At 47.9% G+C, this 15,025-nt stretch overlaps 1 protein-coding gene across 1 annotated transcript in view; it reads left to right on the top strand.

Moving 5' to 3' along the window:
- Positions 1-15,025, top strand: part of Pik3r5 (phosphoinositide-3-kinase regulatory subunit 5) — a 65,741-nt gene that overhangs the window by 44,210 nt on the left and 6,506 nt on the right. Inside the window, exons 4-8 of the mRNA XM_021178060.3 lie at positions 300-368; positions 1,294-1,432; positions 10,050-10,119; positions 13,937-14,111; positions 14,258-14,411. Of these exons, the coding sequence (XP_021033719.1) occupies positions 300-368; positions 1,294-1,432; positions 10,050-10,119; positions 13,937-14,111; positions 14,258-14,411 (607 nt within the window). The remainder of the gene's footprint in view (positions 1-299; positions 369-1,293; positions 1,433-10,049; positions 10,120-13,936; positions 14,112-14,257; positions 14,412-15,025) is intronic.

Here is a 15,025-nt window from a genome sequence, read left to right as displayed (position 1 = left end):
ATGGCCACCATCCTGGTATGAGATTTACCTGGTGCGTTTGCTTGCTGGTCACAAGTAAACCAATTCAAAACCATGCTCCCAATTTCTCATGACCACACTGTGACACGTAAAGGACCCACTGTCTTGGAGTCATGGGGGGGGTGTGTGTGTGGAAGGTCTCAAGCATGTTGGGAGAGAGAAGGGGAAGAGAAGGAAATGTCTGAATTGATCTGCTGAGGTCAGCACAGAAGCGCTGTATGCCACCTGCCCACAAGTTACACAATGGCCGAAAGACCTTGACCTCCCTCTCATCTCCACAGGTCCAAGAGAAAGGCACCTATGACCTCCTCGCTCCGCTGGCTCTGCTCTTCTATTCCACTGTCCTCTGTGTAAGTACAGCTGGGCCAGGAGCTGAGAGATGAGAGGGGAGAGTGGGCTCTACCTGGGCCAGAGGCCTCACCTCTCTGAGGACAAACAAACTTGGGAGCCAGGACACTCGAGATGGAACGAGACCTTCTGATAGCACCCTGGGAAGCCTCTGGCTGATGTAGATGGTTGCCATGGTACCCGCTATCTCTTGGCTTCTATGGAGGAACAGTCCACCCAAAGAATAAAAATATTTGCCTCTCATGAGAATATTTACATACGAATCGTGTTTGCACAGAACATAGTTCCTCAAAGGGAGTAGAAACCATGGCACCATTTACCACGACCTCTGAGCTGACAGCTTTTCAGAGAGACTTCCTCTCTGAAGTGTTGGAAAAACTGTGGTCTGTGGGCAGAGTGTGTGGCTCAGTGGGGAGAGCACTTACCTAGCAAGCATGAGGCCCCAGGTTTGATCCTTGGCACTGCATAAAGTCAGCACTTGAGAGGTGGTAACAAGCTCAAGGCCAGCCTGGGCTACTTAAGACCCTATTTGATGAGAACAAGGCCCGTTGCCACAGAGAAGCTCTGGACAGCATCTTGTCTGTCCATAGTTCAGTTTTCCCCTGATCTTGTCCTGGGGTGTAACTGCTCTCTGGAAGTGTGTGTGTCCTTTGTGAGATATTCCAAAGAGGGAGCAGAAACTGTCTCGGGATACAATGAACCCTTCCTCACCTGTTCACTTTTTTCTCTTTTCTTTTTTCAAGACAGGGTTTCTATACTATACATATATCATATATACATATATCCTGGAACTCACTCTGTAGACCAGGCTGGCCTCGAACTCACAGAGATCCACTTGCCTCCGCCTCCTGAGTGCTGGGATTAAAGGCATGTGCCACTACATACCTGGATACCTACATACTCCTTACTGTCCCTCTTCCACCCTAGACACCACACTTCCCACCAGACTCCGACCTCCTGCTGAAGGCAGCCAGCACCTACCACTGTTTCTTGACCTGGCCGGTTCCCTACTGCAGCATCTGCAGAGAGATGCTCACCTTCATTGATGCTGAACTCAAGGCCCCAGGTGAGTACCAAGGGGGCCCGGGGTCACATGACTAGGATAACCAGCCCTTCTGGAACAGTTCTCCACACATGCCATCCTTGCCCACACCATGGTAAGGAATGTGGAGTGCGCTCTTCACGGTGTGCTTAGCATCAGATGGTTGTGTTCACACACATTAAGGCAGTCAATACAGGGAGTTATTTAAGTGAGAATTGTTCAGGGAAGCTAGCACAGGCCTGCCTGTACTGCTATTCTGATTAGCTAGGACAGCAGTTCTCAGCCTGTGGGTCTCGACCCCTTTGGCAAACCTCCATCTCCAAAAATACTTACATCATGATGGGTAACAGTTATGAAGTACAAAAATTACAGCCATAAAGTAGCAATGAAAATAATGTTATGGTTGGGGCACCAGGACATGAGGAACTGTATGAAAGGGTCACAGCATTAGAAGGTTGAGAACCTCTGATAAGCTACGGGGTGGCCAGGGCTGTGCAGATCACTCAGAGAAGTCTCCAGGATAATGATGAGATGTGTTCTCTTTGCCCTGGGAGCAAATAGGCAATTGTAGGAGTGGCTTTCCCAGGGATAGTGCCTGCTGCTAAGAATGGAGGCTGTTGATGGTTGTCCTGACAAGTGTGGACAAAGACTTCATGTTTCCAGGTTCTTTTTTTTTTTTAAGAATTATTTATTTATTTTATGTATATGAGTACACTGCAGCTGTCTTCAGACACACCAGAAGAGGGCATCAGATCCCATTACAGATGGTTGTGAGCCACCATGTGGTTGCTGGGAATTGAACTCAGGACCTGCTGAGCCATCTCTCCAGCATGTTTCCAGGTTCTTTCATACTTAGGATCTGAAAAGTAAGAGTTCTTGAGAAATTGTGACTGCTGTTTTAAGCCACACTTATGCACTTTGTGTAGGGGTGGCAGTACATGTGTGTGTGAGTGCCTTGGTGTGACAGCTTGGTGACAGTTCTCTACTTCCACTGTGTGGGTCCTGGGGATCAGCTTCAGGTCACCAGGCTTGGCAGCGTGAACCCTTTTCTACTGAGGCAAATGGTGTAACTGCTGTTTTTAGATGAGAATCCTAAGAAACCCAGGCTTCAGCAAGAGGAAGAACAACCAGGTCTGATTCCCTGAGAGGCTGCCCAGAACAGAGCGATTCACCACTGTTCTATTTCAGGGAAGTCATCTCTTTAGATTCCTCTAAAGCATTTGCTTAGCATCAACACTCTCTCTTGATATTCAAAACCCCTCAGTATATGGAAACTATTGCTACAGAAGTGTTTTTAATATGGCAACTGCCCAGGGGAACTGCTGCAAGCATTTCCATTGAACTTGAGCATCGTTCTGGGTTTCCTCATATGTATTTTGCCTATGCAAAGGGTCTTTCTTCATCTGGAGGGGATAACATTTTAATTTTATAACACCCAATTGCTTATCTAAGTGTGAGAGAATCATGCGCATGAGTAACTCAGAGCCAGCAAAGGCAGACTAAACTTCCCAGTTTACCAGCCCCATCTAGGAGGGAAAGATCCAGGACTCGGGGCAGAGGAAAGAGGAGCCAGCCTGAGCTACAGAGTGAGAACCTGCTTAAAGAGGAAAGAGATAGAGGCAGAGAGGGAAGGAAGACAGGAGAAAGGAAAGGAGGGAGGCACACAAGGAGGGGGGAATACAACAGAGATAAAAACCTAAAAAAAAAAATCTAAAATAAGAAATGTGAGTAATCCACACAGAGATGTCAGCATTAACTAAAGGACTGTTCATTGAAGAGAGACATTGTGGAACTGAACCAATATCAATGATAACATCAGGTATCATGGAAATAATGTGTCCCAATCTAAGTACCAAGATCATTTAAACCGGAACAACTAAAGCCTACTTGAAATTATAACTAGACTACAGAAGCATTTGATTTATTCATTTGCTATGTGTTTATTTATGTGCTCTTAGAAGAGACGGAGAAGGGAGTATTTGCATCATTAGGTCTTTCTAATGCTGAAGCTATTAAAATAGCACCTATTAGTGTAGAAATAGATCGGCAGAACCAAAGGCAATATCTGCCATGGTAAAGAGGCACCCTCAAGCCAGCAACAAAAAAGCCCAGTCACTTAATAAGTACCATCAGGATAACTGGCAGGCCACTTTAGAAATGAGTTAAAATTCTAATCCTGCAGAGCATTGGCAGTTCACACCTTTGACCTCTGCATTCTGGAGGCAGAAGCAGGTGGACTTCTGTGAGTTTGAGGCCAGCCTGGTCTATAATAATGAGTTCCAGGCCAGCCAGGACGACATAGAGAGACTGTCTCAATAAAAAAAAAGTTAAACGAAGTTCCATCTTAAACATAAAATAACTTGCAGATAAGTAAAAGATTTAAGCGTGGAAAACAAGAGAATAAAAATAATGGAAGAAAAAATAGGATATGTGAACCTGGTCTGCAGACGAGTGGAGTGGCCAAGCCCATTCCTAAGATAAAGCTACAGAGAGCCGAGAGGATCAGGAAGTGTAGAACTGAACACCCAAACATGGAACACAAATGACAAATGTGTGTGTGTGTGTGTGTGTGTGTTAGAATTATTTCAGACCTATGGAAGGTTCTTTTGAGTCAGTTTTAAAAATTGTCAGACACACCAGTGAAAATATAAATATTTTATGTTGACTTTATATGTTGATTATATATTGAATAAATATGATTCATGTGCTTCAGAAAGGACTCTGAGAACAATGCTCTCTAGGACCGAAGCAGATGCAGAATTGGAAGGAGCTACTGCCTTCCTTTTCAAAGTGGCTGACTTTAAAAAAGACTGAAAATACCACTATTGATGGGAAAGTGGTGAGGGCTGGCTCCAGCATCACCCTTTTACACCACTATTCCATTCTTGAAACTCAATCCGGAAGACTAACCACGGCTGCACAAAGATTTAGCAGAGAGAATGTCCATCAAATGTACCCTCCCTAAGCATTAACCAATGCAGAACCCTGATTAATGACCATAGTTCAGTATATGGTAGCAGTCATTTGGTAGGATGCTGTTCAGTTTTCTAAAATGGAGGCTGGTGAAATGGCTCAGCAAGTAAGAGCACCCTGCTCTCACAGAGGATCCAAATTTAGTTCCCAGCACCCACGTGGGACAGTGCACAGCCACCTTAACTCCAATTCCATGGAATCTGTCGCCCTCTTCTGGCCACCTGGAGCACCTGCATGCATTTAAGCACTTTCCCACGCACCATATACGCACATCATCAAAAAAATAAAATCTCTCAAAATAGTATTTAAAAAGCAGCACTTAGATTATTAGATGTTGATTAGCTAATTGATTGAAACCCCCATACATGATACATTGTAATCCTTTTGCTTTCCCATTGTAATGTTTACTTACTCTAGGTTGTGTTTAGCATCCGGGGCATTTAGCTGTCGTCATGTAAACACAAGCTGACTGAAGCATTACATTCTATACCCCAGCTCAGGAGCCCTAAAAAGTTCAGGACTGGATTTTCGCTTGTGAATTCCTTTGCAAGGGTTCACGCCTCACATCTCCAGTCAATCCGCTGATCTGTCTGCTCATCTTAAATGAGCAGTCAGTGTAAGGTCAGCAGTCTCTTTCATGGACCTACCTTGACTTCTGGCTGTTGACCCGGGTTCCCTTTCCAGGAGACAAAGCTTTTCTTTCCTTTTGCAATTTCAAGGGACAGGATTTAAACTCCAGGCACCTTGACGGTGCCTCTGCACACACAGAACTGAGTGGCTCCTTGATTTGAAGCGGTCCAGGGAGATCGCTGCACGGGGGAGGGGCATCACCTATGGAGAGACTGCTTCTCACTTTCAAGCAGAACCATGTGGCTAGTCTTAGCTGGGTGCACGCAATGCCTTGAAAAGATGCTTTTGTGGGTTGTTGGTCAGAAGCGCTGTTCTCAGCAGCCCAGCAAACAGGTGTGGAGAGGCAGGAACTTGGGATGATGGCATGCTAAACTTGGGAGTGAAGAGCCAGACAGAGCAGCCACTGATGGTGGAAATGAAGGATGGGCCCTTCGTCAAAGGAGGGAGGGCCCAGCGGTGGCTACTCACTGCAGAGAGTCCTTGATGTGAGACCATGAGAGGTGTCAGATACACACACTAAGGATCTGGGAGAGGTCAGATGCCGGGAGCACTCACAGAGCTGCCCATCCCTCTTTGAGGGTAAGCAGAGCTGAACTAGGAAATCATGACCTCTCGCGGCGGCCGAGAATCACTTCCAAATAGCTCAAAGTCTCCCACAGCTCTGTACTGAGCCTGTATTGAAGTCAGAGTCCATTCATTACTGAGCAGTAGCAAGGTAGAGCTGGCTTCCAGAAAGGCAGAGACGTATTTAGGGATGGTGGTGCACGCCTTTGACCCCAGTGCTTGGGAAGCTGAGGCAGGTGGATCTCTTTAAACTCAAGGCCAGCCAGGTCAACAAACACAGTGAGTTCCAGGATAACCAGAGCTGCACTGTGAGACCCTGTCTAAAAAAAAAAAAAAAAAAAAAAAAAAAAAAAAAAGGCAGAAGAACTGGATGTAAATTTCTCACATAAGCTAGAATAAGATTCAAACTGAGGGCATGAGGTGCAAACTGACAAGATTAGGTAGAAACTAAAAGACATTAGAGGCGAACTGAGCTGGCATCATTCAGATACTTCTAATGGGCCAGAGCTTTGGGTGTGACTGTTTCTATGGAACAACAACAGCAACAACACAAATGCTTGTGACTTTTCTCACTCCGTAGGTAGGTAATTTCACAGAAGCTACGCCCTAGTCCTCAGCAAGTAGTGGGTTAGATAAAGTTACCCTCTTCTACGTGACCAGCAGGTAGGCTTATTGGAGAACATCTTAGTGGGATTTTTGGTGGGACTTACTTCTGCATGACCCCCTTCCATCTGTAGTGAGCCTGGCCAAGAGAAGCTGTAGAAGAAGGCTGGAACAGAGGCCAGGGAACTTGAGCCATTGAAGGAGAACCAAATAGCTCTATGTTTCCTTTGGCTTCGTGCCAGGCCATTGATTCCAAATCCTGGATCAGAGTCTGACACTCATTGACTGGGAGGCCCTTTGATAGGACGCGGAGCATACATATAAGCCTCAGTTTCCCCATCTGAACAATAGGAGCACAGTGTAGCCTCTCTCTCTCTCTCTCTCTCTCTGTGTCTCTCTCTCTGTCTCTGTCTCTCTGTCTTTCTCTCTGTCTGTCTCTGTCTGTCTCTGTCTCTGTCTCTGTCTCTCTCTCAGGGCCATCTGTGAATACAGGTGCTGATTCTATCAATTTCGATCTTGCAGGGGGCAGTAAGCACTGGGATGCTGATACCTTCAGAGATCGGTCCTGTCAAGTCAAAAAGATGACAAGGGACCTGGGGATCTGGGCCTCCCCCAGTAAAGTTTCAGAGACTCCGTTGCTATGAAAACAAGAGCTGGTAGTCTCCTTAAGTATGGAGGAAGTGGGCTGGTTATCAAAGTAGGGCCTTCCCTTTTTTCCTGACTCCACCCCCAGTGGCATCAACAACACCTCCTCCCCCAGAATAGCCCTTTGAGCTTCAGACCATGTGTTTATCGAATGTTGATTCTGTGCTCACATGGTGATGCAGAATATCATACTTGCCTGCTAAGGACTGCTCTGGAATCCTGGTCGGTGTCACGGGCACTTTACGTGTGAGGCATTGGGCAATTTTGAAAACACACAAACCTCAAGGCTGTGTCTCAGCGGGCCACACGCAGTTCTACAGGGGGAGGAAATGATACAACGCCCCTAACAGATGCATAAGTGAGAAACCCGCTTCCCTTGTCCAAACAATACGGTCAAGTGTGGGAGAAGGAACATGGACCTTGAGTGACAAGGACCTCGATTTTGGCACGTACTAGCTAGTGACTTTAGACAGGTTTCTCCATCAAAGCAGGGCTTCTGCTGTTAATAATGGTGCAGGGGTCATTAGTGTGTGCTCACAATAAGGCAAGTGTGGGTCCCATGTAGCCTCAGAACAGCTCTTGGTGTAGTAACGGGCGTGCTCACTGTTTAGATAATGAAACCGGAGTTAGATGGTAAACCCACATCTACTCAATTCCAAAAGTCGTGGTGAAGTCCTCTTCCATTTACTTGATGCCTTATTCCTACCAAGACAGGTGACCCCTATACTTGGGAGACCCCAGTGTACTTCTTTGGAGGAACTTTTCCATATAGGAAAAGTCTGATGTCCTGTGTCAGTCGGTTCTAGTATGTTCCCAGGTCAGGCCCTAGCCCGCCAACAAACTTCATAAATCCCATAATCTCACAATAAGCAGTGGAGGCCATCACCAAGAGAGGTCAAAGGACACTGAGAGGTGTCTTCAGGTTAGCTGTCTTATCAAATGGTTGTGTCTCTGCTTGGAATTGTGGGCGTCTTGACTGTTCAGACAAGCCATTAGCTCAAATCACAGCTTCCTCTCGGTCAGTGTGTGTCAGGATGTCCTCCCGAATATCCCCCTCCTGGTGCTTCCAAGTTAAGCAGACAAGTACAAGAGAGAACGTCGGAAGCAGCCCCCACACTAAACTGTACCACAGCCCAAGATGAGGGGATGGCAATGTCCCTACACGGAGACATAAGGAAAAACACGACAGAGGGTAGTCCTCATTGTGAATGCCACAGAAGAGTAACTACAGGGACTGCAGTTGCCAACACTCTCCCAGAGTCAAAAGACACCTATACAACCAAGTGGCAAAAAGCTGGGCAGTTGGGCTTGGGGCCAGGGCAAAAGCTTGCAGCGGAATGCAGGGGGTTGGGTAGTCTTGCAGCCTAGCATTTTGGAGAATTTACATGCAGGGACAGAGACTTCATGGCTTGGTGTGTGACTGGCTGGCTGTCCATCCTAGATCAACAAAGGCCACAGGGAGCAGCCCCCACTCTAACTGCACCACATTGGGGGTGTGTAATTAGGGGCGAAGAACCCCTGAGGAGTGGGCTGCTGATTTTAAAAGCACTGAAGGAGCTGTTGCTCAGTGAGTAAAGCACTTACCATCTAAGTATGAAGACCTGAGTTCTGATTCCAAACACCAGGTAACTCTGGGCGGGTATGACAGCCTGCCTGAAATCCCAGTGCTTGGAAAGCCAAACCCAGGGTGTGCCAAGGCAAGCTGCCTGGCGAGTCTAGCAGAACAAGCAAGCTCTGGGTTCAAGTGAGAGATCCTGGTTCCCTTTATAAGGTGGAGAACAATTGAGAAAGATACCCTGTGCCAACCTCTGGCCCCCACATACACTGAATGCACATTCATATATACATATGGGGCCATAGACCTTCAGACAAGCATATACACATACATGCACAAAATTAAGTAGAGCTGGAGGAAATAGCTAGAGATTCAAGGGCCCGGGATTCTACCCAGCAAAGTGCGCGCGCACACACACACACACACACACACACACACACACACACACGTAAATAAAGTCAAGAGATTTGCTTGTCTATGTTGCGCGGGTGTGGTTCGGGCAGAGGGTGTGGTGGGATTGAGTTTATCTTTGTAATGTATGTGAATGGCCACTAGATGGCATCCCAACTCCTAAGAGTAACAGCTACTATTTTAAGGATGCTATTAGCAAAGAAGACCTAACATTAGCGTCTGTGGCAATTATAGAAAGCCAACATCACACAAAAGGCCAACAATCAAACCAATTATGTCCCAAGTTAGAGGAACATGAACTGGTAATTTCCTGTCGTTTACCAAACAAAATTCATGCCCTTTGTGTTTACAGCTTTCTTGGCTTTCCTGCATCCACGGGGAATTCCCTCCAGCTACCCCAGCTCAGTCCCAGCCAGGGATGCCGTGTGCCCAGAAAGGACTTCCTTGCACCTATTTCTGAACATTGTTTCCTTTCGGTGTGTTTAAAGTCGCAGGGGAGGAAGGGAGACAGGCTGGGGACTGTCAGAGAAAACAGGCACTAGGCAAGACTTAGGTCTCTAAGGTGTGAGAAGCCAGACAGAGAAGTGGAGAGTGGAACAGGGTGCTGCCTGGCCAACTGAGGCTGAGCATGGAGATTGGTGGGTGCCTGGCACACACCCCTCCCCCACTGCAGGGAGACCCCAGGCGTTAGTGACACTATGCGAGGACCTAGGAACGACTTGGCAGCCTCCTGGGCCTGCATTCTCCCTCTCATGAAGTTCTATCTCCCAGGAAGGCCAAGCTGGTGCATCAGAGGTGGGCCAGGGACTAAGCTATGAGCAGCCACAGAGTTGTCTCCTTTAGCTGTCTCCTCAGGGGGGACTGAGGACCAGGGTCAATGACCTGTCTGCCCAAGGCCAGGTGGGAAAAACCAGAATAGGACATGGGGGATCGAACAATACATCCCTTTGTCTCCTGCTGCCTGTTGCCAATCTAGGGATAGGACCTGGACAAAATGGTCAAGAAAAGACAGAGGGCAGCAGAGAGGCTGAGGGTGGCTTTGAAGTGAAGATTGAAGTTTACGGGTGAAGTGACCATTCCACAGAAGCAAAGCACTTAGCCAAGGGCCAAATAGCAACTGTCTTTCCAACGTTTGTCTGGAGCTTCCTGGGGCACTCCCAGCTTGATGTTTCAGAACCTGGCTCGTAAGAGGCCCGGGATGACATTGCCTGGGACCTAAACCTACCTACCCTCTCCTCTTTGTTGTTTGTTGGTCCACAGGAATCTCCTACCAGCGGCTGGTGAGGGCTGAGCAGGGCCTGCCTGTCAGGAGCCACCGAAGTTCCACTGTGTGAGTGTTCTTGGGGGAGGGAGGAACAGGGGACGGAACACTTCCTCCCTTTCCCACCCGGCCTCCTGCACTCACCCAACACCACACATTCTAGTCACCGACCAACGGGGAACCCCGGGAGCTGTGGCTGTTGCTGCTGTGGTGTTTAGTGTCTGAATTACTCTTTCTAATCTTCCCTCAGATTCATGTTTTAATTTTTAATAAAGTGTTTTGTATGCATGTATATCTGTGCCCACAGAGGCTGGAAGAAGACATCAGAGCTCCTGGGACTGGAGTTGTAGATGGTTGTGAGCTGCCATGTGGGTGCTGGGAATCAAACCTGGGTCTTCTGGAAGAACAGCCAATGCTCTTAACCACTGAGCCAGCTCAGCTCTCCAGCCCCATTCATCTCTCTCCAACCCCCTTCCTTCAGATTCTCAAATGGGTCGTCCAGCACACATGACTTTGTTTATATGTGAATTTCAGGTGGAGAAACTGGAGATGAGAGAGACAAAGTAATCTCCCCAGGATCACACAGTTAGCAAGTGTCTGTCTGAGTCAGGATTTGAACCTTAGGCTTACTCAAGGACCCCTACCCTTTCCATGGTGTCTTTCCCCTGTTGCTAAAACAAAAGCTTTCTACATTCTTTTTGATCTGGACTTATATTAAAAATATGCTTTAATGGGCATGGTGGCACACACCTGCAATTCTCACATGGAAGGCAGAAGATTGTGAGTTAAAAGCCAGTCTGAACTACATAGTAAAACCCTATATATTTTTTTAAAATTATTTGACAGCCTGGCATAGGTGTGGGGGCAGAGTTTCGTGAAAAAACCAACCCTACCACATACAATGAGTTCTTTACCATCCTTATTTATTTGCCTATTCACTTAGTTATTACCCTAAACTTACTATGTAACAAAGACCAGCCTTGAACTCTTGTTCCCCTGCCTCCATGTGTCAAGTGCTGGGATGGCAAACAAGAACCAGCCACTGTGTCTGAGTCCTGGGCTGCAGTGTGTATCTGTGTGTGTGTGTGTGTGTGTGTGTGTGTGATTGTTTAAAGAACTTTTGAGTGACAGGGTCTTACACCGTAGCTCAGGCTAGCCCAAAGCTTACTGTGTAGCCCCATCCGGCTTGCATTTGTGTGATTCCCCTGCCTTAGTCTGCTGAGCGCTGAGGTTCCCGACATGAGTCCACACTTTTCCAGTCTGCAGCTGGAAAAGCCCTAGAGAAGGGACCCATGGGGAGGACCTGCCGGTTGTCTGAGTCTGAGTGCTGCCCCACCTTGATGTGTTGTCAGAAACCAGGGAGCCAAGACCTCGTACACACACTCATGCCCATCACACCATTGAGCACCCGCTGCCTAGGTGCTTGAAACACTTCTAAGTTAAAAACGAGTCAACAAAAAAGCCTGTGGTGAAGGCTAAGAAACAGAAAAGACTTAGAAAGTTTAAGCAATCAGTCCCCTTACCTTTCGTGGATACGGTCCAAGATACACAGTAGGCACCTATGGCCACGGATAGCATCAAACCCTCTCTACATGCCAAGAACTTTCACTTCAAAGAACTTTCGGTGTCTCCTCAGCACTATTCCAAGCATACACACACACACACACACAAACACACACACGTATATGCATATATATATATATATATATATATATATATACACACACACACACACACACACACACACGGCATAGCCAAACAGGCCAGCGTGTGCCTTGAATAAATCATTGACCACAAACACTGTAGTGCCTGGATGGTTCATCTGGTCATTAGGTCACAGACAGGCCATGTATAGGGTGATGTACCAGTGAACGGGCCTGAGTTGCCTAAGGCTGAAGAATTATGAAATATTTATTTCTGGAATTTTTCATTTTATATATTTGGAGCTCGCAGGCCACTGAGGCCTTGGATAAGGAGGGCTGTGTGCAATAGTTTAGTAAAGTCAATAGGGGGTTCCAGAGAGCTGAAGAGGTGGGTTACTGAACAACCGGCAGTGCCTTTTCATAGTGTACTGCAGCTCATAGCATTATTCTCTTATCAAATTAAAATGTTTGGTTTTATTCTAAATGTAGGGGTGTTTTGCCTGCATGTCTGTCTGTGCCGTGTTTGTGTTGCTGGTGCCTGCAGAGGTCAGAAGAGGGCGTCTGGTCCCCTAGGACTGGGGCTGCAGATGGTTAGTTAGCCACCATGTGGGTCCTGGGAATCGAACTCTGGAAGAGCAGTCCTCTGGAAGAGCGGTCAGTGCTCAAAACCACTGGACCATCTCTCTAGCCCCTCAGCACTATTCCAAGCACACACACACACACACACACACACACACACACACACACATTAACCCTGTGAGAGAGGGCTCAGTTAGCCTTGTCTTGCATACAGTGTGGATCAGCACAGATCCATGGAAGGAATGACCAAGACTCTGCAGAGGCCCAGCCAGGCACCGTTCAAGATCCTGCCTCCTTTTAATTCTGAATAGGGAAATTAAAAAAATAATAATAATTTAAAAACTCAGTCTCTCTGACAGATAGGGACTGCCCTGTCCTTGTGCTCTGAAGGCAGACCTGCAGAGTCTGGCAGGAACTCTACCTGCTCAACAATGCCTCTTTGCCCTGAGGTCTGATGTGGGACTGTGAGAGTGAGGGAGGCTATAGCCTCCTGGGTCCTGAATCCCACAGAGTGGGGGTTAGCACAGAGAAGCAAGAAAGCTGCTTGTTGTCAACTGCCTCACACAGCTCTAGCTCCACTGAGTCTCTTAGTATTTGAAAGTGTTTGAAAGTCTCCATAACAAAGACATTTGAACCCTGACACCACAAGGGTCCCAGGTGCCCTGCAGGGTTAGGTCCCAGGTGGCCCAGCCCACACTGTCCCAGCCCCAGGCTGGAGTGGAGGATAAGGGCCTGACTTGGGGCAGATGTCAGTCTCTCAGACCACAGTAAATGACAACCCATGACAGGCTGCTCTCTCTCCCCTGAAAAAATGATCAGTGAGCTTCAAGTTACCTTGGTGAACAGTGGTCCTTCTGTGAGTAACTCGTACCCATTCAGACTTCTCATGGGAATAAGTGACTATGTAAAAGTCAAGGCAGCACCAGTAGACTAAGGGCAAAGAACTGTGGGCCACACTGGAATACACAGAGCGACCCTGTCTTAACATAAAACTTCAGCAGAAATTCACGGTGAAAAGTCAGGCTCACACTTGTGTTGTTGTTTGTTTTGAGGAAGACTCTCTTACATTCCTAGCTGGCCTAGAAACTTCTATGAAGACAAGGATGGCATTGAACTTCTAACTCTCTTGCCTCCCTCTCCCAAATGCTAGGATGAGAGACGTGCATTCTCATACCAGGCTTATGTGGGGATCAAACCCAGAGCTTGTGCACTAACTGAGCTATACCCCCAGCTCCTTAAGATCAGTTTAAAAAAAAAACATTTAATTTATTTTTAATTATTTATATGTGTAGGCGGGAGTGGAGGAGTTAGGTATGGGTATGTTTGTGCAGATGCCTGCAAGGGCCAGAGGTGACTGACTTACAGGTAATTGTGGACCACCATGTGGATACTGGGAACTCAGATTCTGTGCAGGAGCAGTGTATCTGATCACTGCAGAGCCTTCTGTCCAGCCCTTCAGGTTTGGTTCTGAAAAAGTCTTTGAACACTCTGCTTGAAAAGCACCTCAGAATAATCATAAGCATACCCCCATGGAAATGCTCTCCCAACATCCCAAGCCCCTTCCAGGAGACTACGCCACTTGTGTTGTGGGGTGACCTGTGTGGATTTGAGCCCCTGGGCACAGAGGGTGCAGCGCCCACACAGTCCATCCTCTGTGTCCCCAGCACTGTGCTGTTGCTGAACCCGGTAGAGGTACAGGCTGAATTCCTTGCTGTGGCAGACAAGCTGAGCACGCCCGGACAGTCACCCCATGGCACCTACACCACCCTGCTCCTGCATGCCTTCCAGGCCACCTTTGGGGCCCACTGTGACCTTCCTAAACTACACCGCAAACTTCAGGTAAAGGCTAGGAAGCCTAGGTCTATGAAGAAGTATTTTGTTACAGAGAGGGTCAGAGGGGTCATGAGGCTGGGAGCCCTTGGTCTGGTACTGCAAACTGGGAGAGGCGGGCCAGGAACATACTTTGTCTCCTCCTGGACTTTCAGTCCAAGACGATAGAAGAGCTGGAGGACATCTTCACCGAGACGACAGAAGCCCAGGAGCTGGCGTCTGGTATTGGGGATGTAGCAGAGGCCCGCCAGTGGCTCCGGACCAAGCTGCAGGCAGTGGGAGAAAAAGCAGGCTTCCCTGGCATCTTAGGTAAGGCGTGAGGGAGGGAGAATAGCTCTGTCCATTTCCCTACCATCTACTCTGGCATGCAGAGGGTGTACACCAGCCGGCCTGGCAGCTCTGTCCCACAGAGCCTTCCAGGGGCCGGGTTCTTCAGCATCTGTGTGCTCCCCGAGTCCCCAGGCAGAGTTCCTGTGGGCAGATGCAAGGCTGGGTTGTTTGCCTTCATGTTAGCAAGAGGAAGAGAGAGCTCACTGAGAGAAGGGAGCCGCTCGCATTACTTTGGTATACGTTCCTGAACCCACTTACATCATGGTCACATCTTGCTCCAAAAGAAGTTAGAGATGCCCCCTGCCACTCTTGTCACCATAGAGGCGGGTGGCATAATGTCTGAGCGCCAATGGGCAGCTTCAGCTACTGTTCCTCAGACAACCTCTTAAGGAGCCTGGCATGGTGGCATGCACCTGCAGTCTCAGTACTGGGGAGGCTAAGGCAGGAAGTTTATGGGTTTGAGGCCAGCTAGATAGGGAGACCTTGTCTCAAAACAAACACCCAAGCCAGAAGGTGGTGGTAAGCACCTTTAATCCCAGCACTTGGGAGACAGAGGCAGGCGGATCTCCTAGTTCAAGGCCAGCCTGGTCTAC

The sequence above is a fragment of the Mus caroli genome, unplaced genomic scaffold, assembly GCF_978045245.1.
Source record: "Mus caroli unplaced genomic scaffold, Mus_caroli_1 scaffold_13, whole genome shotgun sequence".
Lineage (NCBI taxonomy): Eukaryota > Metazoa > Chordata > Mammalia > Rodentia > Muridae > Mus > Mus caroli.
This window is presented reverse-complemented; position numbering and strand designations above follow the sequence as displayed.